The sequence below is a fragment of the Rhinopithecus roxellana genome, chromosome 5 (genome assembly GCF_007565055.1).
Source record: "Rhinopithecus roxellana isolate Shanxi Qingling chromosome 5, ASM756505v1, whole genome shotgun sequence".
Taxonomy (NCBI): domain Eukaryota; kingdom Metazoa; phylum Chordata; class Mammalia; order Primates; family Cercopithecidae; genus Rhinopithecus; species Rhinopithecus roxellana.
In genome coordinates, this window is record NC_044553.1 from 174,698,681 (window position 1) to 174,724,236 (window position 25,556).

At 44.4% G+C, this 25,556-nt stretch overlaps 1 protein-coding gene across 3 annotated transcripts in view; it reads right to left on the minus strand.

The window, feature by feature from the left end:
• Positions 1-24,109, minus strand: part of TRIP4 (thyroid hormone receptor interactor 4) — a 73,468-nt gene extending 49,359 nt beyond the window's left edge. The window contains exons 1-8 of one of the 3 annotated variants that reach the window (XM_030929876.1): positions 23,955-24,107; positions 18,014-18,183; positions 16,928-17,061; positions 14,348-14,448; positions 14,236-14,260; positions 10,481-10,559; positions 4,276-4,405; positions 591-806 (exon numbers count right to left, since the gene is read on the minus strand). In XM_030929876.1, the coding sequence (XP_030785736.1) occupies positions 591-806; positions 4,276-4,405; positions 10,481-10,559; positions 14,236-14,260; positions 14,348-14,448; positions 16,928-17,061; positions 18,014-18,183; positions 23,955-24,055 (956 nt within the window). In that variant the 5' untranslated portion in view covers positions 24,056-24,107. Of the gene's footprint in view, positions 1-590; positions 807-4,275; positions 4,406-10,480; positions 10,560-14,235; positions 14,449-16,927; positions 17,062-18,013; positions 18,184-23,954 lie in introns of all 3 variants that reach the window. The other 2 variants (XM_010355482.1, XM_030929877.1) reach the window with 2 other exon arrangements.
• Between the last annotated feature and the right edge of the window lie 1,447 nt (positions 24,110-25,556).

Here is a 25,556-nt window from a genome sequence, read left to right on the forward strand (position 1 = left end):
CGTGCACACATACACACACAATGTAAACATACCAATATCTTTCTGGATTCTGTTTCATTAATTTATTTCTGTGCCCAAACTATATCTCATTGTTTTAAAAATTTTTTTTTGCTGGGCACAGTGACTCATGCCTATAATCCCAGCAACTTGGGAGGCTGAGGCAGGTGGATCACTTGAGGTCAGGAGTTTGAGACCAGCCTGGCCAACATGGTGAAAACCTGTCTCTACTAAAAATACAAAAATTAGCTGGGCATGGTGGCGGGCACCTGTAATCCCAGCTACTCAAGGGGCTGAGGTAGGAGAATGGCTTGAACCCGGGAGCGGAGGTTGCAGTGAGCCAAGATCGGGTCACTGTGCTCCAGCCTGGGCAACAAAGCGAGACTCTATCTCAAAAAAAAACCGACAAAAATCAGTAATTATCTGGTAGGAGTGTTCATTTAAAAACTTTTTCTTAGCTATTCTTACACGCTTTCCATTCCAAATAAACACATTTTTTAAATCAACAAAAATAAAAGATCCACTAGAAAGGGAAAATCCTTTATGGTCAACCTATTCCTTCTTTGACACACTTCCTAGTGCTGCTCACTCACCTGCTATGATATTCTGCTAGTGAATTTTCTTCTTCCAGGATCTTCCTTCCTGCAAAGTCAATGGTGACCTTCTTAGAAAGTCGAGAGGCGTGTCGAAGTTCTCTCAGCTCCTCCTCTCGCTTCTGCAAGGTTTCCCGCTCAAGTTTGGACAACCATTGGTTAGAATCACTGGCAAAGTAATCTGACTCATCATCGATGACTTGGGTCCTTCGAATACTGAGAAAAAGGGAACACATGGTAATTAGGTCATCTGTTGACAAATAAGGACCGATTATTGGAAAACAGTTTCAAGGTAGCTTAATATCTCAAATATGTTCCAAAATCAAGTCAAGCTCTGCATATGTTTTATTTCCAGTGTAGGCTCAGCTCTTAGAACTTATCTCAACCTCAGGCAAGAAAAGACACAGCACCGTAATCCATTTTCCTTCTACCTTTCATATTAGTCCAGCCTCTACCTTCTGAAAGCTGGGCTTCAGCCTAGTTTTGCTGCATCTGAGTTCATGTCTGACAGCTTACTAAGTATCCTAGTCCCTCTGTAACTGGGATCCAGTCTATTCTTCCTAGGCTTATTTGCTTACTGGAGTTTGCTGAAGTCTCAGTTCTGTAGCTTAACTACTTTTTTCTTTTTTTTTTGAAACAAAGTCTTGCTCTGTCGCCCAGGCTGGAGTGCAGTGGCATGACTGCCTCCTCAGTTCAAGCAATTCTCTGCCTCAGCCTCCCAAGTGGCTGGGATTACAGGCGCGACACCATGCCTGGCTAATTTTTTGTATTTTTAGTAGGGATGAGGTTTCACCATCTTGGCCAGGCTGGTCTTGAACTCCTGGTCTCGTGATCCACCCACCTTGGCCTCCCAAAGTGCTAGGATTACAGGTGAGTCACTGCGCCTGGTCAACTTTTTACTCTTAAGACATTCTGGCCGGGCGCGGTGGCTCACGCCTGTAATCCCAGCACTTTGGGAGGCCGAGACGGGCGGATCACAAGGTCAGGAGATCGAAACCATCCTGGCTAATACGGTGAAACCCCGTCTCTACTAAAGAATACAAAAAACTAGCCGGGCGACGAGGCGGGCACCTGTAGTCCCAGCTACTTGGGAGGCTGAGGCAGGAGAATGGCGTAAACCTGGGAGGTGGAGCTTGCAGTGAGCTGAGATCCGGCCACCGCACTCCAGCCTGGGCGACAGAGCCAGACTCCCTCTCAAAAAAAAAAAAAAAAAAAAAGACATTCTATTACCCTATACTATATGGTATTACCTATAACCCACTTTGCAGGCTCTCACTAATGCACTGGGGCCAAGTTCCAAGATATAACAGTCAGGCCTATTTCTAAGATCGTACTGACAGAGAAACTAAAAACTGGAAGCAATCTTGATGGTCTAATTCTCTCATTCTACATATAATAAGCCTGGGGCTCACAGAAGTTGAGTGATTACTCCAATGTCATAAATCCAGTTAAGATTAAGTTTCCCCATAATTACAAATAGTGACATAAATAGACATAAGTGAAATACTGAAGTTAGATTCATATATTGACTTCAAATTTTCATACTCAGCTAGAATTGTAAAAAAACTGTCTTCTTAGGCCAGGCACGGTGGCTCACACCTGTAATTCCAGCACTTTGGGAGACTGAGGCTGGCGAATCATACACACACAAAAATAAAACAAAAATAAAGCAGACTTAGAATAGAAACATTTTTAACAGTACTCTGGAAGAAATTTTTTTTTTTTTTTTGAGACAATCTCGCTATGACACCCAGGCTGGAGTGCACTGGATTAATCTCGGCTCACTGTAACCTCCACCTCCCAGTCTAAATCGATCCTCCCACCTCAGCCTCCCAAGTAGCTGGGATTACAGGCATGTGACATTATGCCTAGGTAATTTCTGTATTTTTTGTACAGACGGGGTTTTGCTATGTTGTCCAGGCTACTCTCAAACTTTCAGGTTCAAACAATCCGTCTGCCTTGGCCTCCCAAAATGTTAGGCTTACAGGCGTGAGCCGAGCCACTGTGCCTGGTGGAAATTGGTCTTATACAAAAACCTAGATAATGAAACTGGTACCCATGAACACACCAGCAAAGCAGCAATAATAGGGAGAGACCCTTTTCCAGTTTCTGTTGATTGAGAAGTGCATTCCATTTCTCTCTCTTTTTTTTTTTTTTTTTTTTTTTGAGACAGAGTCTTGCTCTGTCGCCTAGGCTAGAGTGCAGTGGCGCGATCTCAGCTCACCGCAACCTCTGCCTCCTGGGTCCACACCATTCACCTGCCTCAGCCTCCTGAGTAGCTGGGACTACAGGTGCCCGCCACTACGCTCGGCTAATTTTTTGTATTTTTAGTAGAGACGGGGTTTCACCGTGTTAGCGGATCTCCGGACCTTGTGATCCATCCGCCTCGGCCTCCCAAAGTGCTGGGATTACAGGCATGAGCCACCACACCCGGCCTCCATTTCTATTTCTAAAACTACGTTTTACTGAGTATGGTGAAATGTGATACTGAAAGGATGAAGAGTGAATATGAGTTACACACCTTGTGATGGGTTTATTTAAGGAATAGTTTTCTAAATCTGATCTCATGTATTCATAGCAAATGGTTTGAAAGTAGCAGCCGGGCACGGTGGCTCAAGCCTGTAATCCCAGCACTTTGGGAGGCCGAGACGGGCGGATCACGAGGTCAGGAAATCGAGACCATCCTGGCTAACACCGTGAAACCCCGTCTCTACTAAAAAAATACAAAAAAACTAGCCGGGCGAGGTGGTGGGCGCCTGTAGTCCCAGCTACTCAGGAGGCTGAGGCAGGAGAATGGCGTAAACCCGGGAGGCGGAGCTTGCAGTGAGCTGAGATCCGGCCACTGCACTCCAGCCCGGGCGACTGAGCGAGACTCCGTCTCAAAAAAAAAAAAAAAAAAAAAAAATTAAAAAAAAAGAAAGTAGCAGGAATGTCTCATCAAAAGATTACAATGCCAGGAATAGACTCTCAGGTTACAAGAGATTCAGGGTCTCTCTGAGGACCCTCACAGAGTCATTTGAGAAGGGAACATATAAATCCTATCCAAACATTTTTTACCACCAACTGCTTTTCAACAAATATTTTGTTCAAAAGAAAAAAATAAGGAGGAAGTCAACAACAGAATTATCATAAATCTATCTCATAAAGAGAAGTCAATGGGCTAAACAATAATAATGCAGGAGTATAACGTTAATTTAGTTGTATTTTAATATACTGATTATTGAATCAAAAAACAAATTTAGTCAAAGGAAAGGAGAAGGGTAAATCATGCCTTCCTATGATAGGGCATAACCTATGTTCTCCCAAAGGCAATTCCTTATAGATTCTCCAGAGCCCAGCCTAACAGTTTGCACATAATAGGTACTCTAATACAGGTGACTGAATGAATGGCTACAAGTAAAACAAGTGGTGAATTATGTCAACTCACATCAACTGTCCAGGGAATAGACGAACATTTACCAGGAATCAAAAAATGCTACGGGACAGGATTCTTTTGGTGGGAGCCTATATTATTCAAACATGGATTAAAAAACAAGATGTAGGCCTCCTGTGTAGAGCATCCAGCTCTTCTTTTGCTATAAACTCTTTTACACTCCACTTTGAGAAGGTATCGAGTACCAAAATAATGGCCAGAATCTGTGGACTAGTTTATTTCTTAGCATTTGTTATTCTAACCCTTTCATACCTAGTTCTGTCAAACTCTAACAGTTTGTCTTTATGCTTGATAGCCTTCTCCAGACCAGACTTAATTCGCAATTCTTGATGAGGAAGAAGGTCCTTGGTAGAGATGTCCACCTTTCCAGAATTCTCCACCCCTGAAATTCAATAAGGAAGTCAAATGGTGTCAGCCTCTAAATACAAATTAGTTGTACCAGTGTGCAACAAAGAACAAAACATCAGAAGATCTGGTTCTGGCCTGATGGCCTGGAGCCTTCATTTCAACGGAAAACAAGTACACAGTCCAGGACTTACTTGTACAGCATTAAGCAGTGCTTGACACATGACAGGTTTTCAATAAATGGTAGGGATCTTTTCTTCCTTTAAAAAAATTTGGTTCACTAAGGGCACCAAAGTATTTAAGAATGTGACATAAAAATGCCTTCTTAGTGAAAAAATTTGCTGAATATTACCTTTAAATATATGTTTTTTCAAGATAGGATCTAATGCTGTTGCCCAGTCTGGAGTGCAGTGGTGTGATCATAGCTCACTGCAGTCTCAAACTTAGGCTCAAGTGATCCTCTCACCTCAGCCTCCTGAGAAGCTGAGACAACAGGCACATGCCATTGTGTCTGAATTTTTAAATTTCTGTAGAAAGGGGGTCTCACTATGTTGCCCACGCTGGTCTCAAAGTCCAGGCTTCAAGCAATCTTCCCAACTCAGCCTCTCAAAGTACTGGGATTCCAAACATGATCCACCACACCAGCCTAAATATACTTTTATATTATCAAAACTAAACAATAAATAATGGAAGAAAAAAGAAAATTTCACAAAAGGGGCAGAAATGAACAGTGTCAGTTTAATGAGAACCTGCTAAATGCTGAGGCACTTAGTATACATGTTATTTAATTTTCACAATAATCCTGTAAGACAGTTTGTATTATCTTTATTTTACAGATAAAGTAACTGAAGTTCAGAGATGACTATAAATTTACTGATTTCACACAGTTAGAAATTAGACAAGTGGGCCGGGCGCAGTGGCTCAAGCCTGTAATCCCAGCACTTTGGGAGGCCGAGACGGGCGGATCATGAGGTCAGGAGATCGAGACCATCCTGGCTAATACGGTGAAACCCCGTCTCTACTAAAAAATACAAAAAACTAGCCGGGCGACGAGGCGGGCGCCTGTAGTCCCAGCTACTCGGGAGGCTGAGACAGGAGAATGGCGTGAACCCGGGAGGCGGAGCTTGCAGTGAGCTGAGAGCCGGCCACTGCACTCCAGCCTGGGCGGCAGAGCAAGACTCCGTCTCAAAAAAAAAAAAAAAAAAAAAGAAATTAGACAAGTGGCCGGGCACGGTGGCTCACGCCTGTAATCCCAGCACTTTGGGGGGCTGAGGTTCGAGACCATCCTGGCTAACACGGTGAAACCCTGTTTCCACTAAAATAACAAAAAAATAGCCAGGCGTTGTGGCGGGCACCTGTAGTCCCAGCTACTCGGGAGGCTGAGGCAGGAGAATGGCGTGAACCCAGGGTGCGGCACTTGCAGTGAGCCGAGACCGTGCCACTGCACTCCAGCCTGGGCGACAGAGCAAGACTCCATCTCAAAAAAAAAAAGAAAGAAATTAGACCCTAGAAACAAAATCTGAGCTCGAGTATAACTCTAAAGCCAACACTGATTCCACGGTTGTGCTATCTTCTTTGACAGCATATTATAAATTTATATATCCCAGAAAAGAGAGCCATAGATTATGATACACCCAAGATCCAAAATGGGTTAGGTGGCTGGGTGCAGTGGCTCACTCCTGTAATTGCAACACTTCGGGAGACTGAGGTGGGAGGATCACTTGAGTCTAGGAGTTCAAGACTAGCCTGGGCAACATGATGAGAGCCCATCTGTACAAACAATTTAAAAATTAGCCAGACACGGTGGTACATGTCTGTAGACCCAGCTACTTGGGAGGCTGAGTCAGGAGAATTGCTGCAGTAAAATGTGTTCATACCAATGTACTCCAGCCTGAGACTGTCTAAAAACGAACAAACAAGGAGAGTACGTAGAATCAGAACCATTTTTTCTCAGAATGATTACCTTAACATCTAATTGAAAAAAATATAGAGGCATGTGCAACCTCTTTAATAATAAAATTAAAGGCCGGCACAGTGGCTCATGCCTGTAATCTCAGCACTTTGGGAGGCCGAGGTGGGTGGATTACCTGAGGTCAGGAGGCCTGGCCAACATGGCAAAACTCTGTCTCTACTAAAAATGCGAAAATTAGCTGGGTGTGGTGGCAGGCGCCTGTAATCCCAGCTACTCAGGAGGCTGAGGCAGAAGAATTGCTTGAACCTGGGAAGCAGAAGTTGCAGTGAGCCGAAAGCACATCACTGAACTCCAGCCTAGGTGACAGAGACTCCGTCTCAAACAAACAAACAAACAATAATAATAATTTAAAAAAAAATTACAGCCTTTTACAACTAAAACAAATTTGAAATGTCAAAACTCAAGAGTGAACAGGTTTCTGGGTACAACGCTAATACTGCTATAGATTAGTATGATTTTTTTTTTTTTTTTTTTGAGATGGAGTTTTGCTTTTGTTGCCAGGCTGGAGTGCAATGGTGCAATCTTGGCTCATCACAACCTCTGCCTCCCAGGTTCAAGCAATTCCCAGCCTCAGCCTCTCGAGTATCTGGGATTACAGGCATGTACCACCATGCCCGGCTAATTTTGTATTTTTGGTACAGACAGGGTTTATCCACATTGGTCAGGCTGGTTTCAAACTCCTGACCTCAGGTGATCCACCCGTCTCAGCCTCCCAAATTGCTGGGATTACAGGCATAAGCTACCATGCCCGGCGATTTATATGATATTTGGACAAAATAATCTGGCAAATACATCTCAAGAGTCAAAAAAAGATCACATTATTTGACGTAGTAACATTATTCTTAAAAATTTATCACAAGGAAATAAATCAAAAGCTATTTTAATAAAGGTGACGATTTGTGATATTATTCAAAATTTGGAAACAAATATCCAGTAATTAGGAAATAATCATATTATAATAAACCAAGTTAAAAGACTATTTTTAGCTACTAAAAACAATTATGAAGAATATATAGCAAGATAGCAGCTAATTATGAATTAGTTGGAAAAATGGAAAAACAAATGTTTTGACACAGATTACTACATTATAATCCCAACCAATCTGTCTATATAAAACAAAAAGTACTATGAACCAAGGCAGGAACAAAATGAAATATTTGCATTAAGTAGTGGGTAATGAGTATATTGTTTTTCCTTTTAATACTGTCCTTAACTGCCGGGCGCGGTGGCTCATGCCTGTAATTCCAGCACTTTGGGTGGCCGAGGCGGGCAGATCAAGAAGTCAAGAGATCAAGACCATCCTGGCCAACCAACCTGGTGAAACCCCATCTCTACTAAAAATACAAAATTTAGCTGGGCATAGTGGCGCACGCCTGTAGTCCCAGCTACTCGGGAGGCTGAGGCAGGAGAATCGCTTGAACCCGGGAGGCGGAGGTTGCAGCGAGCCAAGATCGCCCACTGCACTCCAGCCCAGGGGACAGAGCAAGACTCCCTCTAAAAAAATTAAAAATAGGGGGGGTGCGATGGCTCACGCCTGTAATCCCAGCACTTTGGGAGGGCGAGGCAGGCGGATCACAAGGTCAGGAGATCAAGACCATACTGGCTAACATGGTGAAACACCGTCTGTACAAAAAAATTAGCCAGGCGTGGTGGCGGGCGCCTCTAGTCCCAGCTACTTAGGAGGCTGAGGGAGGAGAATGGCGTGAACCCGGGAGGCGGAGCTTGCAGTGAGCCGAGAATGCGACACTGCACTCCAGCCTGGGAGACAGAGAGAAACTCCGTCTCAAAAATAAATAAATAAATAATAAAATAAATAAAAATAATGCCCTTAACTGACCGAGTGCTGTGGCTCACGCCTGTAATCCCAGCACTTCGGGAGGTTGACGTGGGTGGATCACCTGAGGTCAGGAGTTCCAGACTAGCCTGGCCAATATGGGGAAACCCCATCTCTACTCAAAATACAAAAAAATTGGCCGGGCATGGTGGCACACGCCTGTAATCCCAGCTACTCGAGAGGCTGAGGCAGGAGAATCGCTTGAACCCAGGTGGCGGAGGTTGCAGTGAGCCAAGATTGCGCCATTGCACTCCAGCCTGGGCAACAAGAGCAAAACTCTGTCTCAGAAAAAAAAAAAAAAATTGTTGCCCGGGCACGGTGGCTCACGCCTGTAATCCCAGCACTTTGGGAGGCTGAGGCTGGTGGATCACCTGAGGTTGGGAGTTCAAGACCAGCCTGACCAACATGGAGAAACCCTGTCTCTACTAAAAACAAAATTAGCCAGGGTGGTGGCACATGCCTGTAATCCCAGCTACTGGGGAGGCTGAAGCAGGAGAATTGCTTGAACCCGGGAGGCGGAGGTTGCGGTGAGCCGAGATTGCACCATTGCACTCCAGCCTGGGCAAAAAGAGCGAACTCCGTCTCAAAAATAAAAAAAATAAAGGAAGTCCTTAACTATTTTTGTCAGGTGTGTTTCAAGCATAAAAGGCATACAAAATACTTAGAAAATAAGTAGAGTTCCTATATAACCTTCACATAGCTTCCTTTAATGTTATTGTCTTATCTTACAAAACCATAGTATAATTATCAAAAATAAGAAATTAACATTGGTATAACACTATGAACAAACTATTTGGATTTTAACATTTTTTTTTCCATTAATGTCATTTTTCTGTTCTAGGATCCAATACTGGATCTATACTGCAATTAGTCGTCACATATATCCTTAGTTTACTCCAATCTGTGACATTTCTTCAATCTTGTCTTTCATGACATTGTAAATCTCTTGTTCTTAAACTTTCACACAATAATTTCAGTATCCATTGGTGGATCATGCTTGTGGCAGTTACTACTGCAGTGTTCTAATTGTGATTTTCTGGTATTTTCATTTCTTGCACTTTATTAACTGGAATTCTTTTATAAGAAGCACTGTCCTGGCCGGGCGCGGTGGCTCAAGCCTGTAATCCCAGCACTTTGGGAGGCCGAGACGGGCGGATCACGAGGTCAGGAGATCGAGACCATCCTGGCTAACACGGTGAAACCCCGTCTCTACTAAAATACAAAAACTAGCCGGGCGAGGTGGCGGGCGCCTGTAGTCCCAGCTACTCGGGAGGCTGAGGCAGGAGAATGGCGTAAACCCGGGAGGCGGAGCTTGCAGTGAGCTGAGATCTGGCCACTGCACTCCAGTCCTGGCGACAGAGCGAGACTCCGCCGCAAAAAAAAAAAAAAAAAAAAAAAAAAAAAGAAGCACTGTCCTTTCTCCATTTTATTAACTTATTCAGTTATTTATACAAGTATGGTCGCAAGAATATCAATTTTATTCTTTAGATTATAATGTAATACTAATATTTATTTTGCTGTTTAATGTTATGTAGTCTTAACAATTTTTCTAAAAAATAGATGCTTATAGAATGAGTGAATAGGCCATGCACAGTGGGTCATACCTGTAATCCCAATGCTTTGGGAGGCCGAGGCAGGTGGATCACTTGAGGTAATGAGTTCAAGACCAACCTGGCCAACATGGCAAAACCCCATCGCTACTAAAAAAATGTAAATATTGGCTGGGCGCAGTGGCTTACGCCTGTAATCTCAGCACTTTGGGAGGCCAAGGTGGGCAGATGACAAGGTCAGGACATCAAGACCATCCTGGCTGACATGGTGAAACCTCATCTCTACTAAAAATACAAAAAATTAGCCAGGTGTGGTGGCATGCGCCACCACAAGTAGTCCCAGCTACTTGGGAGGCTGAGGCTGGAGAATCAGTTGAACCCAAGAGGAAGAGGTTGCAGTGAGCTGAGATCAGCGCCACTGCACTGCAGCCTGGGTAACAGAGCAAGACTCCATCTCAAAAAAAAAAGTAAATATTAGCCACACGTGATGGCACACACCTGCAATCCCAGCTACTCAGAAGTTTGAGGCAAGAGAATCACTTGAGTCCAGGAGGAAGAGGTTGCAGAGAGCCGAGATCGCGCACTGCACTCCAACCTGGGTGATAAGAGTGAGACTCCATCTCAAAAAAACAAAAAAAACCAGAGAATGAGTGAATAAACTGCATCTTGCACTCCAGGATACAGAAAAGAGAAACAACCACAGACGCAACAAGACACCCATCATCTGAGTCATCCAATTAGAAGATTGCTGTCTACCTGACATGAGTTTCTTTAGCAGTTTCTGGCTCTTGTTTGAGTCACGCTGTAAAATATCTTGTTCCTCATGAGTACACACCTGTAAAATAATAAGAGTAAGACATGTGATCCAATAGTTAAATTATATTGTTTTCTTGATATATCTAAAAGTAACCTGAAATTACACATTAGGTGGGGTAAAATTATGAGACTACTGGTGTTTTTTTAATCCAAACACATCAAAATATAAAAATGTAAATGAGTTTTTCTCCAGATCTCTTTCCATTTCTTTTTTATGAACCAAACAAAAAACTTATATCACTGCACATCTCCCTGAATGACTTAATGGTTTAGAAAAAAAAAGGCTGGGCACAGTGGCTCATGACTATAATCCCAGCACCTTGGGAGGCTGAGGTGGGCAGATTGCTTGAGCGCAGGAATTCAAGACCAGCCTGGGCAACATGGCCAAATCCCATCTCAACAAAAAAATACAAAAATTAGCCTGGCATGGTGGTGTGTGCCTGTAGTCCCAGCTACTCAGGAGCTGGGACTTCTTGGTAGATACAGGGTTTTGCCATGTTGCCCAGGCTGGTCCTGAATTCCTGGGCTCAAACAGTCTTCCCTCCTCAGCCTCTGAAAGCAATGGGATTATAGGCATCAGCCACCATAACCGGCTTTTGGTTCTTTTCAATAAGACATCTTCTTATAATTAACTTCTCTTGTCAGATTTGGACTTCATGATTAGAACTGGGTTACTTTTAATGGTAAAATCTCATATGTTTTATCCAGTATTCGCAACAGTGGGAAATATTTATCCTTTGAAAGTACGTTATTTTTTCTTCTTTTTTTTTTTTTTGAGTCAGGGTGTGGCTTTGTCACCCAGACGGGAGTGCGGTGGCATCATCTCTGCTCACTGCAACCTCTACCTCCCGGGCTCAAGTCATCCTCCCAACTCAGCCTCCCAAACTGCTGGGATTACAGACATAAGCCATCATGCCTGGCCTGAGACTCTGTCTAAAAAACAAACAAGGGACAGGTGCAGTGGTTCACGCCTGTAATCCCAGCACTTTGGGAGGCCAAGGCAGGTGGATCACCTAAGGTCAGGAGTTCAAGATCAGCCTGGTCAATATGGAGAAACCCTGTCTCTACTAAAAATACAAAAATTAGCTGGGCGTGGTAGTGGGCACCTGTAATCCCAGCTACTCGAGAGGCTGAGGCAGGAGAATCGCTTGAAGCTGGCAGGTGGAAGTTGCAGTGAGCCACTGCACTCCAGGCTGGGCAAGAGAACGAGACTCCGTCCTCAAAAACAAACAAACAAACAAACAAACAAACAAAGACTTCAAGGCCAATCTGCTTTACATTACTTTGTTTCTTGAACTAAAAGATTCAAGGACCTAGGAGAAAACACTGTACAATACTTCCCAGTAGTTGCCTCAATGACATACAGAATTCCTGAGAGCAGCTATAGGAGCTTGCTCTAAAGAGAAAGCTCCACATGGGAGGAGATTTACTGCCATTTAATGGACATTTTTATTAGTAGACACTACATTTTTCAGGTCATCCATTGTCTATCAGCTTATTCTGAGCATATGAAAAAATTAAGGGTTTCCCTAGGCACAGTGGCTCACACCTGTAATCCCAGCACTTTGGGAGGCTGAGGAGGGTAGATCACCTGAGGTCAGGAGTTCCGAGACCAGCTTGACCAATATGGTGAAACCCTGTCTCTACTAAAAATACAAAAAATTGGCCGGGCGCGGTGGCTCAAGCCTGTAATCCCAGCACTTTGGGAGGCCGAGACGGGCGGATCACGAGGTCAGGAGATCAAGACCATCCTGGCTAACCTGGTGAAACCCCGTCTCTACTAAAAATACAAAAAACTAGCCGGGCGAGGTGGCGGGCGCCTGTAGTCCCAGCTACTCGGGAGGCTGAGGCAGGAGAATGGCGTGAACCCGGGAGGCGGAGCTTGCAGTGAGCTGAGATCCGGCCACTGCACTCCAGCCGGGGTGACAGAGCAAGACTCCGTCTCAAAAAAAAAAAAAAAAAAAAAATACAAAAAATTAGCTGGGCATGGTGGTGTGCACCTGTTGTCCCAGCTACTAGGGAGGCTGAGACAGGAGAACTGCTTGAACCCAGGAGGCGGAGGTTACAGTGAGCTGAGATTACACCACTGCACTCCAGCCTGGGCGACAGAGCAAGACTCCATCCCCCCCAAAAAAAAGAAAAAAAAGAAAAAAGAAAAAATTAAGGGCCCCATCAGAAAAGAGGAGAAAATGAAGTAATATAAAATGGATGCCTTTACCAACACCAAATGTCACTGCTTCTGCTAGCCAGCTCAACTTGGTAAAATTAGCTTTCTAGATAGCTCATTAAGGGTTTTTGCGAGTCATTATCACTACATTCTTGAGGTCATTCTCTCACACAAACCAGAGCTATGACAATGTGGTGTCCTGGAAATAGAAGCTATAATGACCTGAGGATTCTGTCACAGTGTCTCTGTTCTCCTAGGGCTAGGAGCCACATCAGAACTGAAGACTTAGACAAAAAATTTTGACATTTCAGGCCCTATAGTTTTCTTAAAGTTAATCTGACACAAGAAGACTTGGATCTCTCAACAATGTATGTTCTCAAAACCCTTCTCATTAATGGCCTCAATAGTAGGATATAACCTGGGGTTTCTTTCTTTCTTCTGAGACAAGGACTCGCTCTCTCACTGCAGCCTGGACGTCCTGGGATCATGTGACGCTCCCACTTCAGCTCCTCACGTAACTGCTACCACGGGTGCACACCACCACACCAGCCCGACTAATTAAAAAAATATATTTTTTTTAGCCGGGCGCGCTGGCTCAAGCCTGTAATCCCAGCACTTTGGAAGGCTGAGACGGGCGGATCACGAGGTCAGGAGATCGAGACCATCCTGGCTAACACGGTGAAACCCTGTCTCTACTAAAAATACAAAAAACTAGCTGGGCGAGGTGGCGGGCGCCTGTAGTCCCAGCTACTCGGGAGGCTGAGGCAGGAGAATGGCGTAAACCCGGGAGGCGGAGCTTGCAGTGAGCTGAGATCCGGCCACTGCACTCCAGCCTGGGCGACAGAGCAAGACTCCGTCTCAAAAAAAAAAAAATATATATATATATATATATATATATTTTTTTTTTTTTTTTGTAGAGACAGGGTCTTCCTACATTGCCCAGGCTGGTCTCAAACTCCTGGGCTCAAGGGATCCTCCCACCTCAGCCTCCCAAAACCCGCCTTGGCCTCCCAAAGTGTTGGGACTTTAGGCATGCGCCACCATGCCTGGCCTAACCTTGGGTTTCTAACTAATCATATCCCTGCTACTCGAGTTCACTGGATATTTTAGGGAAAAAATTTACTAACAAAAAGAGAAGGCCGGGCACCGTGGCTCACGCCTGTAATTCCAGAACTTTGGGAGGCCAAGGTGGGTGGATCACGAGGTCAGGAGGTCGAGACCATCCTGGCTAACACTGTAAAACCCCATCTCCACTAAAAGTACAAAAAATTAGCCAGGCATGGTGGCGGGCGCCTGTAGTCCCAGCTACTTGGAAGGCTGAGACAGGAGAATGGCGTAAACCCGGGAGACAGAGCATGCAGTGAGCCGAGATCGTGCCACTGCACTCCAGCCTGGGCAACAGAGTGAGACTCTGTCTCAACAAAACAAAACAAAAAAAAAAAAAAGAAAAAGAAATTATTTGATATCTGAATGGCCCTGCATATTAACACAAAGCACAGTAAAATAAAAAAGAAAAGAAATAATTTACCAGAGTGCCACAGAATAAGCAAGGGCCAGAGCCTTCTTGTTCACAGACAATGCGCCCACAGATCAGACAGTTATTGATGAGCTTGTGCTTCTGGCCCAGGCAATCACAAGGGTGGCGACCAGGGAGCAGGACTGCAAGCCTGTCCTGTCCCTCTCTTGTGTATAAATTGACAAACTTTGTTTTCTTCTTTACGGAGTTGCTGTTCTCTTGTGCCTAATTGTACAAAAACATCAGAATAACATCAAATAATTAATGACAATGTAAAAAGTCAAGGGAGAAAATGCTCAGTTCTGTTCAATAACAACTTATATACTATCCAAGAACAAAGAAAGAAGGCAGGGAAAGGAAGAAATACAAATTAGTTATAATCAAGATTCTGAGGAAAGGTTATACTCTAGAAAAACTAGCTGGTAATTACCTTGTCTTTTCTGCTAGTAGCTTTCAGCCCATTACTATGGCTAGTGGAAGGTAAATGTAGCAGTTAGATCTGTTTATATGGTATCTTTAAAAACAGCTAAATTGGAGATCATAAGAAACAAGAATGCCTCTAAAAGCAAATGATATTCACAGATTTGGAAATATGGGCAATCAATAAAATAAGAAAAATAAATATAAAGTTGACTCAATCAGAAACCAGTAAGAAAAGGACAGATAATACAATAGAAAAATGGGCAAACAGAAGGTAGAGGTTGCAGTTAGTTGAGTTCGCGCCACTGGGCAACAGAGTGAGATCCTATCTCAAAAAAAAAAAAGGGCAAAAAAAAAAACCTAAATAAGAACTTCGTGGGCCGGGCGCGGTGGCTCAAGCCTGTAATCCCAGCACTTTGGGAGGCCGAGACGGGCGGATCACGAGGTCAGGAGATCGAGACCATCCTGGCTAATATGGTGAAACCCCATCTCTACTAAAAAATACAAAAAACTAGCCAGACGAGGTGGCGGGCGCCTGTAGTCCCAGCTACTCGGGAGGCTGAGCCAGGAGAATGGCCTAAACCCGGAAGGCGGAGCTTGCAGTGAGCTGAGATCCGGCCACTGCACTCCAGCCTGGGTGACAGAGCAAGACTCCGTCTCGAAAAAAAAAAAAAAAAAGAACTTCGTAACAAAAGATATCCTAATGACTAACAGGCATATGAAAAAGTTCTCGATTTCATTAGTTGTAAAAATAATGCAAAAACGGAAACAAAATGCAGTACCACTAAATACCAACCAGAATGGCTAAACTGAAAAAGAGAAAATATGAAGTGTTAGCAAAGATACAAAAGAATTAGACCTCTCATAGACTGCTGGCAGGACTGCAAACTCATATCAATTAAAGTTGAACATATGCATGTTCTATGACACAGCAATTCAACTCCTAGATACATACTAAACAGAAATGTGTAAATATGTTCACCAAAAATACATACAAGAATGTTCACTGTTGCATTGGAATTGGTAACGATCCAAATATTAGAATGGATAAATTGTGATGTATTCACTTAATAAAATTCTGTGTAGCAATGAGAATGAGAAAGTATAGCTGTCCAGAATAGAGATGAATCTCATAAATTGAAAGAAGCTAGACACTGGCTAGGCACGGTGGCTCATGCCTGTAATCCCAGCACTTTGAGAGGCCAAGGCAGGCAAATTGCTTGAGCTCAGGAGTTCAAGACAGCCTGGCCAACATGGTGAAATCCCATCTCTACTAAAAATACAAAAATTAGCTGAGTGTGGTAGTGTGCGCGCCTGTAATCTCAGCTACTCGGGAGGCTGAGGCTGGCCAATCACTTGAACCCGAAGGCAGAGGTTGCAGTGGGTCAAGATTGCACCACTGCATTCCAGCCTGGGTGACAGAGCAAGACTCCATCTCCAAAAAAAAAAGCAGCTAGATACAAGAGTACACACTATTTAGCTCCATTTATTTAAAGTTCAAAAACAGGGCCAGGTGCGGTGGCTCATGCCTATAATCCTAGCACTTTGGGAAGCCAATGTGGGTGGATTGCCTGAGCTCAGGAGTTCGAGACCAGCCTGGGCAACTTGGTGAAACCCCGTCTCTACTAAAATACGAAAAATTAGCTGGGCGTGGCGGTGTGGGCATGTAGTCCCAGCTACTCCGGAGGCTGAAGCAGGAGAATCGCTTGAACCCAGGAGGCAGAGGTTGTGACGAGCTAAGATTGCGCCACTGCATTCCAGCCTGGGCACAGAGCGAGACTCTGTCTCAAAAAAAAAAAACTCACGAAGTGTTCCATACTAAAAAAAAAAAAAAGCACCAGCCGCATGGGACACACTTCATTAAATATTTTTCAACTTATATTTATCTGCCTGAATCTCATCTCAAAGCAAAGATGTCAATTAGCCAGGCATGGTGACGAGCACCCAGCTACTCGGGAGGCTGAGGCAGGAGAACTGCTTGAATTCAGGAAGCGGAAGCTGCAGTGAGCCAAGATGGTGCGACTGCATTCCAGTCTCGGCAATGGAGCAAGACTCCGTCTTGGGGAAAAAAAAAAAAAGCAAAGATGCCTTTATAATACTAATCAGGTTGCCAAAGAAAAAATCTACCATATAGAAAGGAGTACATATAATTTTTCTTCCAAAATTCATGCATTTGTTGAAAAAATGCCATTCTAGACCAATTTGTACACTTTGCTCTCTGAAATGTATTAGTCACTTCCTCTTCTCCAATAGCCAGAAAAAGCTTCAATCTATAAGCACTCACCTTGGCCAAATCAAAAGGTGTTTTAACTTCTGCAGTCGTGTCAGGTTCAGTAAACGCAGGAACTTCCTGTCTGTTTCTCCCTTTCTTCCTACCCCGCTTTAGATGGTCTCCTGATTTCTGCCCATCTAAAATTTCTTTAAAGATAGAAAAAAAAAAATACACACACACAGATTGATAAGAGGATTCCTGGTGAACTTCTACAGCTAATAAACTAAGGTGATGCTTAGTATTTAGAGTCAAGATATCATCAGGAAGATTTTTAATTATCTTTTCCTGCCAAACCAGAATAAAATTTAAATCATCATTTTTAAGAGTGCAGTCAATGAAAAAAAACTCAAACAAGTGGCTGGAATTAAGTTAAATTAAAATCTGATATTCTAAAATCAGGCTCAGTGGCTCACATGTATAATCCCAGTACTTTGAGAGGCCGAGGCAGGTGGATCGTTTGAACCAAGGAGTTTGAGAGTAGTCTGGACAACAGAGTGAGACCCTATCTCTAGAAAAAAATACAAAAATTAACCAGGTGTGGTAACACACGCCTGTAGTCCCAGCTACTCAGGAGGCTGAGGTGGGAGAATCATCTGAGCCCAGGAAGCAGAGGCTGCAGTGAGCTGTGATCAAGCCATACCATTCCAGCCTGGGCAATGAAAGTGAGACCATGTCTTAAAACAAACAAAATTCTGATATTGTAGATTACATAATAACTTATTTAGTTTGGTGCTCGTCTTTTGTACTGTTTAAGTAGTTATCTCTAAATGCTATTCATACTATAGTCAATCAACACTTTACTTAGATACAGGTATGCATATGACTGAAAAATGTTTCTTTATGTATAAATTTTTCAAATTATTCTGAAGCCACATTTGTGTCTGTAAACAGGCATTTTTTGGTGATATTTTCTAAGTTAAAAAAGAACTAGAGCAATATTCATTATGGATTGAGTAGAACCGAACTAAAAATATGTATACATATGATTCTGTTTAAGTTAGTTGTGAAGAAATACAAGATGGCAAAAAAAAAAAATTAAATTCTTTAAGCCTGCCCACTTACCAATATTTCAACATTTGCTTAATTACATTAACTTACCGTCTTTTTTGAAGCACTGCTGCAAAGGATCAGAAATCAACTCCTGATCATTCTTTTGCCATTTGGTTATAAGTTCTTCTATGAATTGACCTTTTTTGCCTTCATTTCCCTGGAGGAGATCAGTAACATATTCTCGTATCTCTTCAGCACTCTCAATTGACAAAACATACCTCAGGAGGCAAAGATATAAGTTGTTGAAACAAGACTAACTTACACTGTTTCTCAGTAATCTTAACAGAGATCTAGGTAGTAAAAACCATTCATTAATCTATTAGAGTGTTTACTTTGAGCCAAGTACTATGCTAGATGCTAGAAATACAATATGGTCCTAACTGGTATGAAGGTATACATACATACACTTATGTGTAGGAAAAAAACAACGTTATACACCAAAATGATTACTAGTGAGTGATGGGATTAAAGGTAGTTTTAATTTATTTTTATTTATTTTTTTTTTTTGAGATGGAGTCTCGCTCTGTCACCCAGGCTGGACTGCAGTGGCTGGATCTCGGCTCACTGCAAGCTCCGCCTCCTGGGTTCACGCCATTCTCCTGCCTCAGCCTCCCGAGTAGCTGGGACTACAGGCGCCCGCCACCTCGCCCGGCTAGTTTTTTGTATTTTTTAGTAGAGACGGGGTTTCACCGTGTTAGCCAGGATGGTCTCGATCTCCTGACCTTGTGATCCGCCCGTCTCAGCCTCCCAAAGTGCTGGGATTACAGGCTTGAGCCACCGCGCCTGGCCTATTTTCTTTTTTCTTACTTTTTTCTTTTTTATTTTGAGACAAAATCTCACTCTGTTGCCCAGGCTGGAGTGCAGTGGTGCCATGTCAGCTCACTGCAAGCTCCGCCTCTTGGGTTCATGCCATTCTCTTGCCTCAGCCTCCTGAGTAGCTGGGACTACAGGCGCCCACCACCACGCCCGGCTAATTTTTTGTATTTTTTAGCATAGACGGGGTTTCAACATGTTAGCCAGGATGGTCTCGATCTTCTGACCTCGTGATCCACCCGCCTCGGCCTCCCAAAGTACTAGGATTACAGGCCTGAGCCACCGCTCCCGGCCAATAAGTATGTTTTTAAAAGTATTACATTATTATATATACAGGAAAAAACAGAAAGAAACAGTGCTTATTTCTGGGTTGTAGTATTACGGTAATTTTGGTTTACTCTTTTATCCTTTTCTGATTTTTTTAGTTTTCTACAGTGAACATCTTATCATTACAGGAGAAAAAAGTGAAAAAAATTACTTACAAATTAACATATAAGACACTGAAAACAGTATAAAACCTGAAGAAACTGTAATTCAGACACAATGATATGGAACGCAAGAAAATTACCATCGTGCTATATCCTTTAAATTTTTAAAAATTATGAAATTGTCCCATGATTGGTAGCATTTGTACTGCATTCTTTTCATAGTGTAGTGGTGGAACTGCAGAATTATGCTCTAGAGGTAAACAAATCTGTGCCTTTGGGCCTCATTAAGAGAATCTTCTGACTGGGTGCGGGAGCCCATGCCTGTAATCCCAACAATTTGGGAGGCTGAGGCTGGAGGATCACTTGGGCACAGGAGTTTCAGACCAGCCTGGGCAACATAGGGAGACCTTGTCTCTAGAAGAAAAATTAAAATTAGCCAGGCATGGAGGCACCTGCCTGTAGTCCTAGCTACTTGAGAGGCTGAGGTGGAAGGATTCTTTGAGTCTCAGAGGTGAAGGCTGCAGAGCCATGATTGCATCACTACATTCCAGCCTGAGCAACAGAATGAGACTCTCTCTCAAACAAACAAAAATGGCGGGGCATGGTAGTTCCCAGCACTTTGGGAGGCTGAAGTGGGTGGATCACCTGAGGTCAGGAGTTAGAGACCAGCCTGGCCAACATGGTGAAACCCCATCTCTACTAAAAATACAAACATTAGCTGGGCATGGTGTCACGAGCCTGTACTCCTAGCTACTGGGAAGGCTGAGGCAGGAGAATTGTTTGAACTGGGAGGTAGAGGTTGCAGTGAGCCAAGATCCTGTCACTGCACTCCAGCCTGGGCGACAGAGTGAGATTCCATCTCAAAAAAGAAAAAAAAAAAAGTTAATAGCTCTGTGCTATTTTAAAAATTCAGGTCACTCATATAAAATTGTTCAAGTTAGTACATTACTGTAGTATGTACACCTGAGTAATTCTCAATTAAATGCCAGGCAAGGCACAGCAAATGCTTTCATCGTGGCGTAACAGCCTGTTGTGCAATACTAGTGAATACCTAATGATTCAAATAGCATCTTAGCATAATACATGGCGATGGGCACTGACCTTCTTCCCAGGGGGAAGACAATTTTTTTTTTTTTGAGATGGAGTCTTGCTGTGTCGCCCAGGCTGGAGTGCAGTAGTGAGATCTCGACTCACTGCAACCTTTCCCTCCTGGGTTCAAGTGATTCTCCTGCCTCAGTCTCCTGAGTAGTTGGGATTACAGGTGCCCACCACCACACCTGGCTAATTTTTTTTGTATTTTTAGTAGAGATGGGGTTTCACTATGTTGGCCAGGCTGGTCTCGAACTCCTGACCTCCTGATCTGCCTGCCTTGGCCTCCTAAAGTGCTAGGATTATAGGCATGAGCCACCACACCTGGCCTGAGAAACCATGTTCTTGATACTGTGTAATCCAAACAAAATACAACTGGATTCTAGACTGAGAAGACTACATCTATCATTCTTACCCTATTTCAAACTGTTAATTTATCAAAAATAGCCTCAATCGGCCGGGCGCGGTGGCTCAAGCCTGTAATCCCAGCACTTTGGGAGGCCGAGACGGGCGGATCACAAGGTCAGGACATCGAGACCATCCTGGCTAACATGGTGAAACCCCGTCTCTACTAAAAAATACAAAAAACTAGCCGGACGAGGTGGCGGGCACCTGTAGCCCAGCTACTCGGGAGGCTGAGGCAGGAGAATGGCGTGAACCCGGGAGGCGGAGCTTGCAGTGAGCCGGGATCTGGCCACTGCACTCCAGCCTGGGCCACAGAGTCAGACTTTGTCTTAAAAAAAAAAAAAAATAGCCTCAATCTTTCATTTTTCCTTTTTTTTTTTTGAGACGAGGTCTTACTCTGTCACCCAGGATGGAGTGCAGTGGTGCGGTATCAGCTCACTGCAACCTCTGCCCCCAGGTTCAAGGGATTCTCCTGCCTCAGCCTTCTGAGTAGCTGAGATGACCTGCACTCTCCAACACACCTAGCTAAGTTTTGTATTTTTAGTAGAGTGGGGGTTTCACCATGTTGGCCAGGCTAGTCTGAAATTCCTGACCTCAAGTGATCTGCCTGCCTTGGCTTCCCAAAGTGCTTAGATTACAGGCAGGAACCACTGCGCCTGGCCACCTCAATCTTTTTTTTTTTTTAATACTGGGTAACTTTATAATAAATATGTGAAAATTGGGCCAGGCGTGGCGGCTCACGCCTGTAACCCCAGCATTTTGGGCAGCCAAGGCAGGTGGATCTGAGGTCAGGAGTTCGAGACCACCCTGGTCAACATAGTGAAACCCCGTCTCTACTAAAAATACAAAAATTAGCCAGGCATGGCGGTGCACACCTGTAATCCCAGCTGCTCGGGAGGCCGAGGCAGGAGAATCGCTTGAACCCGGGAGGCGGAAGTTGCAGTGAGCTGAGACTGCACCACTGCACTCCAGCCTGGGCAACAGAGTGAGACTCCGTCTCAAAAAAAAAAAAAAAAAAATTGAAAATATTGAACTTATATTCGTAAAAAACACTTTTCTGTTTTATATATTGCAAAGTTGCATTATTTCATTTGATAGCATTGTACTGCTTTTAAAAATGTTTGAAAACTACTAAATACTTAATTTGACTGCCTTCAAGCAAGGGTAAAGCCAAACCATAAGATTTTGCTGTTGTTTTGTTTTGTTGTCTATTCGACCGTTCAAAAAAATCCCTTATCTTGTTGTTTACTTTTTTTATTTCTGTAGAGACAGAGTCTTGCTATGTTGCCCAGACTGCTCTCCAACTCCCGGTCTCAAGCGATCCTCCCACCTCCACCTCCCAAACTGCTAGGAATAAGGGCTTGAGCTCCCAGGGCCTCAAAAAAAAAATCCATTAAAATAGCCTACTTTAACTCTCTCCTTGCCAAAAGTCTATTTTCTCCCAAACTCAAAAACTCATCTTACTTCCTACAAAAGCCCTAAAGCTGCAATTTAGGTTTCAGTATTAGTGACCAAGGAATCAAATTAAGGAGCACTTTCAGTTCTTTGATCAAGTCCCATTTTTGTAGCTTTCTCCCCTGCCTGAACACTTTGGACCTCCACCTCTGTCTATTCCTTAGTTCTCAGGTGAAAGTCATCCTTTCCAGTAAACCTTCTGAGTTTTTCAGATCTTAATAAGGATCATTTATTTTGTGCTCCAACAAGCCCCTTCACTTCCCCAATCTCAGCACTCATCAACGAAGGGGAACCCAACTGTCTTGTCTTTGTTACCCCAATACCTGGCGTGTAACAGTGCAACAAATGTTCTTTAATCAGTTGAAAGCAGACATTAAATCATGTTCACCATCTCCATTTCGTAAGAGTCATAAAGCATGATAAGCTCTACTAATGATTCATCTTATAGATGAAGAAACCAAGGTACAGAGAGAAAAATTAAGTTGTCCTGGGTTCTAAAACAGGTAAACGACAACAGAATATAGAACCTGCGACTCCAGAGTCGGAAGCTATTTGTACTCTACCACGCTGCTTCCACTTAAATTCTAGGTCCTATTGACACACCTGACCCTGTTGGCTGTACTGACACAACTCAGACTGGGCAGACTAAAATGTTCAGAGTAGGCCGGGCGCGGTGGCTCAAGCCTGTAATCCCAGCACTTTGGGAGGCCGAGACGGGCGGATCACGAGGTCAGGAGATCGAGACCATCCTGGCGAACACGGTGAAACCCCGTCTCTACTAAAAAATACAAAAAAAACTAGCTGGGCGAGGTGGCGGGAGCCTGTAGTCCCAGCTACTCGGGAGGCTGAGACAGGAGAATGGTGTGAACCCGGGAGGCGGAGCTTGCAGTGAGCTGAGATCCGGCCACTGCACTCCAGCCTGGGCGACAGAGCGAGACTCCGTCTCAAAAAAAAAAAAAAAAAAAAAAAAAAAATGTTCAGAGTATGTCTGGGTGCGGTGGCTCACGCCTGTAATCCCAGCACTTTGGGAGGCCGAGACGGGCGGATCACGAGGTCAGGAGATCGAGACCATCCTGGCTAACGGAGTGAAACCCCGTCTCTACTAAAAAATACAAAAAACTAGCCGGGCGAGGTGGCGGGCGCCTGTAGTCCCAGCTACTCCGGAGGCTGAGGCACGAGAATGGCCGGAACCCGGGATGCGGAGCTTGCAGTGAGCTGAGATTGCGCCACCGCACTCCAGCCTGGGCGACAGGGCGAGACTCCGTCTCAGAAAAAAAAAAAAAAAAAAAAAAAAAAAAAAAAAAAAAAAATTAGCCGGGTGTGCTGGTGCGTGCCTGTAATCCCAGCTACTTGGGAGGCGGAGGCAGGTGAATCGCCTGAACCCGGGAGGCGGAGGTTGCAGTGAGCCAAGATCGCGCCACTGTACTCCAGCCTAGGCGACAGAGACTCGGTCTCAATAATAACAATAATAAATAAATAAATAAGGAGTTAAGAGTTAGGAAATACAATTTGACCTGCCCCTTCTCTCTAGAAAGGAAACTGCCTCCTGGGACAGTCCTGCAGTACTTATTACAGACTGGGCGTCTTCCCAGGAAAAAAGCCTGAACGGCAGATTGCGGAGCCGGACACCCTATTCCAGAAACTAAACTACAAAGGTGGAGGCCAAAATTCGACGCCTACAGACTGCAGCCCCTTTATCACATTTCTCTCTCAACTTTTCAGTCGTCCCTGCTTCCCTGTTCGCTCAGGCAGTGCACATCCCAGAGCTCCTTCCCCGCTTGGACCCGAAATGTTCTCACTGAATGATCTCCTCGCTGACATCCAGGCCGAAAGTTTTCCGCAACTGCTGGGTGCACCAGTGCACCAGCGGCTCCCCGGACACCGCCCCAGCCACCGCCATCTTCCCCAGCCGGAACCAGCTGGGCTGCAAAAGCCCCACGTCCTGCACCGGACTAGTTCCCTTCGCAACACCAACCTCACTCACGCGGGTTCCGCCAGCTTGCACCGCCCCGCAAGGTCGCACCGCCTCCAGTGCGGATCCCGCCCACCTGTGCGTCTCTTGCTTCTTCCTGCTTCCTTGTCTACTTCCTTGTACCCACCTGAGTCGAGCTCTGTCAGTGCGTGATTCTTGCCAGTCGCTAAACGTAGGACTCGAGGAAGGCCATTGGCACTTCTGCTGAGAAGACAGTGCAAGTGCCTATAAAAACGACAGTTTAGGGGGGAAACAAACCAATACCCGGAAAACTGAGAGACCAGCTTTTTAATCGTCATGGTTTTATGTAAAATAAAACAGCACGTGGAAGGTATTGTAAGCGCTGTAAGTTTTTGCTCTGGTGGTGGTTTAATTATTTTTATTTTTATTTATTTATTTTTAAGACGGAGTCTCGCACTGTCGCCCAGGCTTGAGTGCAGTGGCATGATCTTGGCTCACTGCAAGCTCCGCCTCCCGGGTTCACGCCATTCTCCTGCCTCAGCCTCCCAAGTAGCTGAGACTACAGGTACCCGCCACCACGCCCGGCTAATTTTTTTGTATTTTTAGTAGAGACAGGGTTTCACCGTGTTAGCCAGGATGGAGTGTTTATTTTTAATACCCCCTATAGTCGACTACTACTATAGTCACACCGCTAAAACTTTTTTTTTTTTTCTGAGACGGAGTCTCGCTCCGTCGCCGGGGCTGGAGTGCAGTGGCCGGATCTCAGCTCATTGCAAGCTCCGCCTCCTGGGTTCACTCCATTCTCCTGCCTCAGCCTCCCGTGTAGCTGGGACTACAGGCGCCCGCCACCTCGCCCGGCTAGTTTTTTGTATTTTTTAGTAGAGACGGGGTTTCACCATGTTAGCCAGGATGGTCTCGATCTCCTGACCTCGTGATCCGCCCGTCTCGGCCTCCCAAAGTGCTGGGATTACAGGCTTGAGCCACGGCGCCATTTTTTGAGCCATGTATTTTCCAGGAGAGCCAAGACAGCTCAGCATGCTTGAGGGGATAAAACAGTAAAACAGGAGTTGGAATTTGGCTTTGAGGACTTTCCACATGAGTTCTCAACCCAAAATTACCATATTTAAGTGCCGTCTGCAATTCCGTACCCTGTTAAGACAATGGACTGGGGAAAATTTAGCCACACTTTTCTGGACATGTCTTCCCATTCATTTCTGGCTTTTTGTTGCATTTACGGGTTAAAAGTTCTTCATTTCTACTAGCCTGTTTAGACTAAGTGGTCACATTAAATTGGCAGCTGTTTTACCTTTTTGCTAGTGTTTTCATTCGCGTAAATGTTATAATTAAAATCGTAAGTGTATTGGCCGGGCGCAGTGTCTCATGCCTGTAATCCCAGCGCTTTGGGAGGCCGAGGCAGGAGGATCACTCAAGCGCACGCGGAGACACACACACACACACTCACACTGGG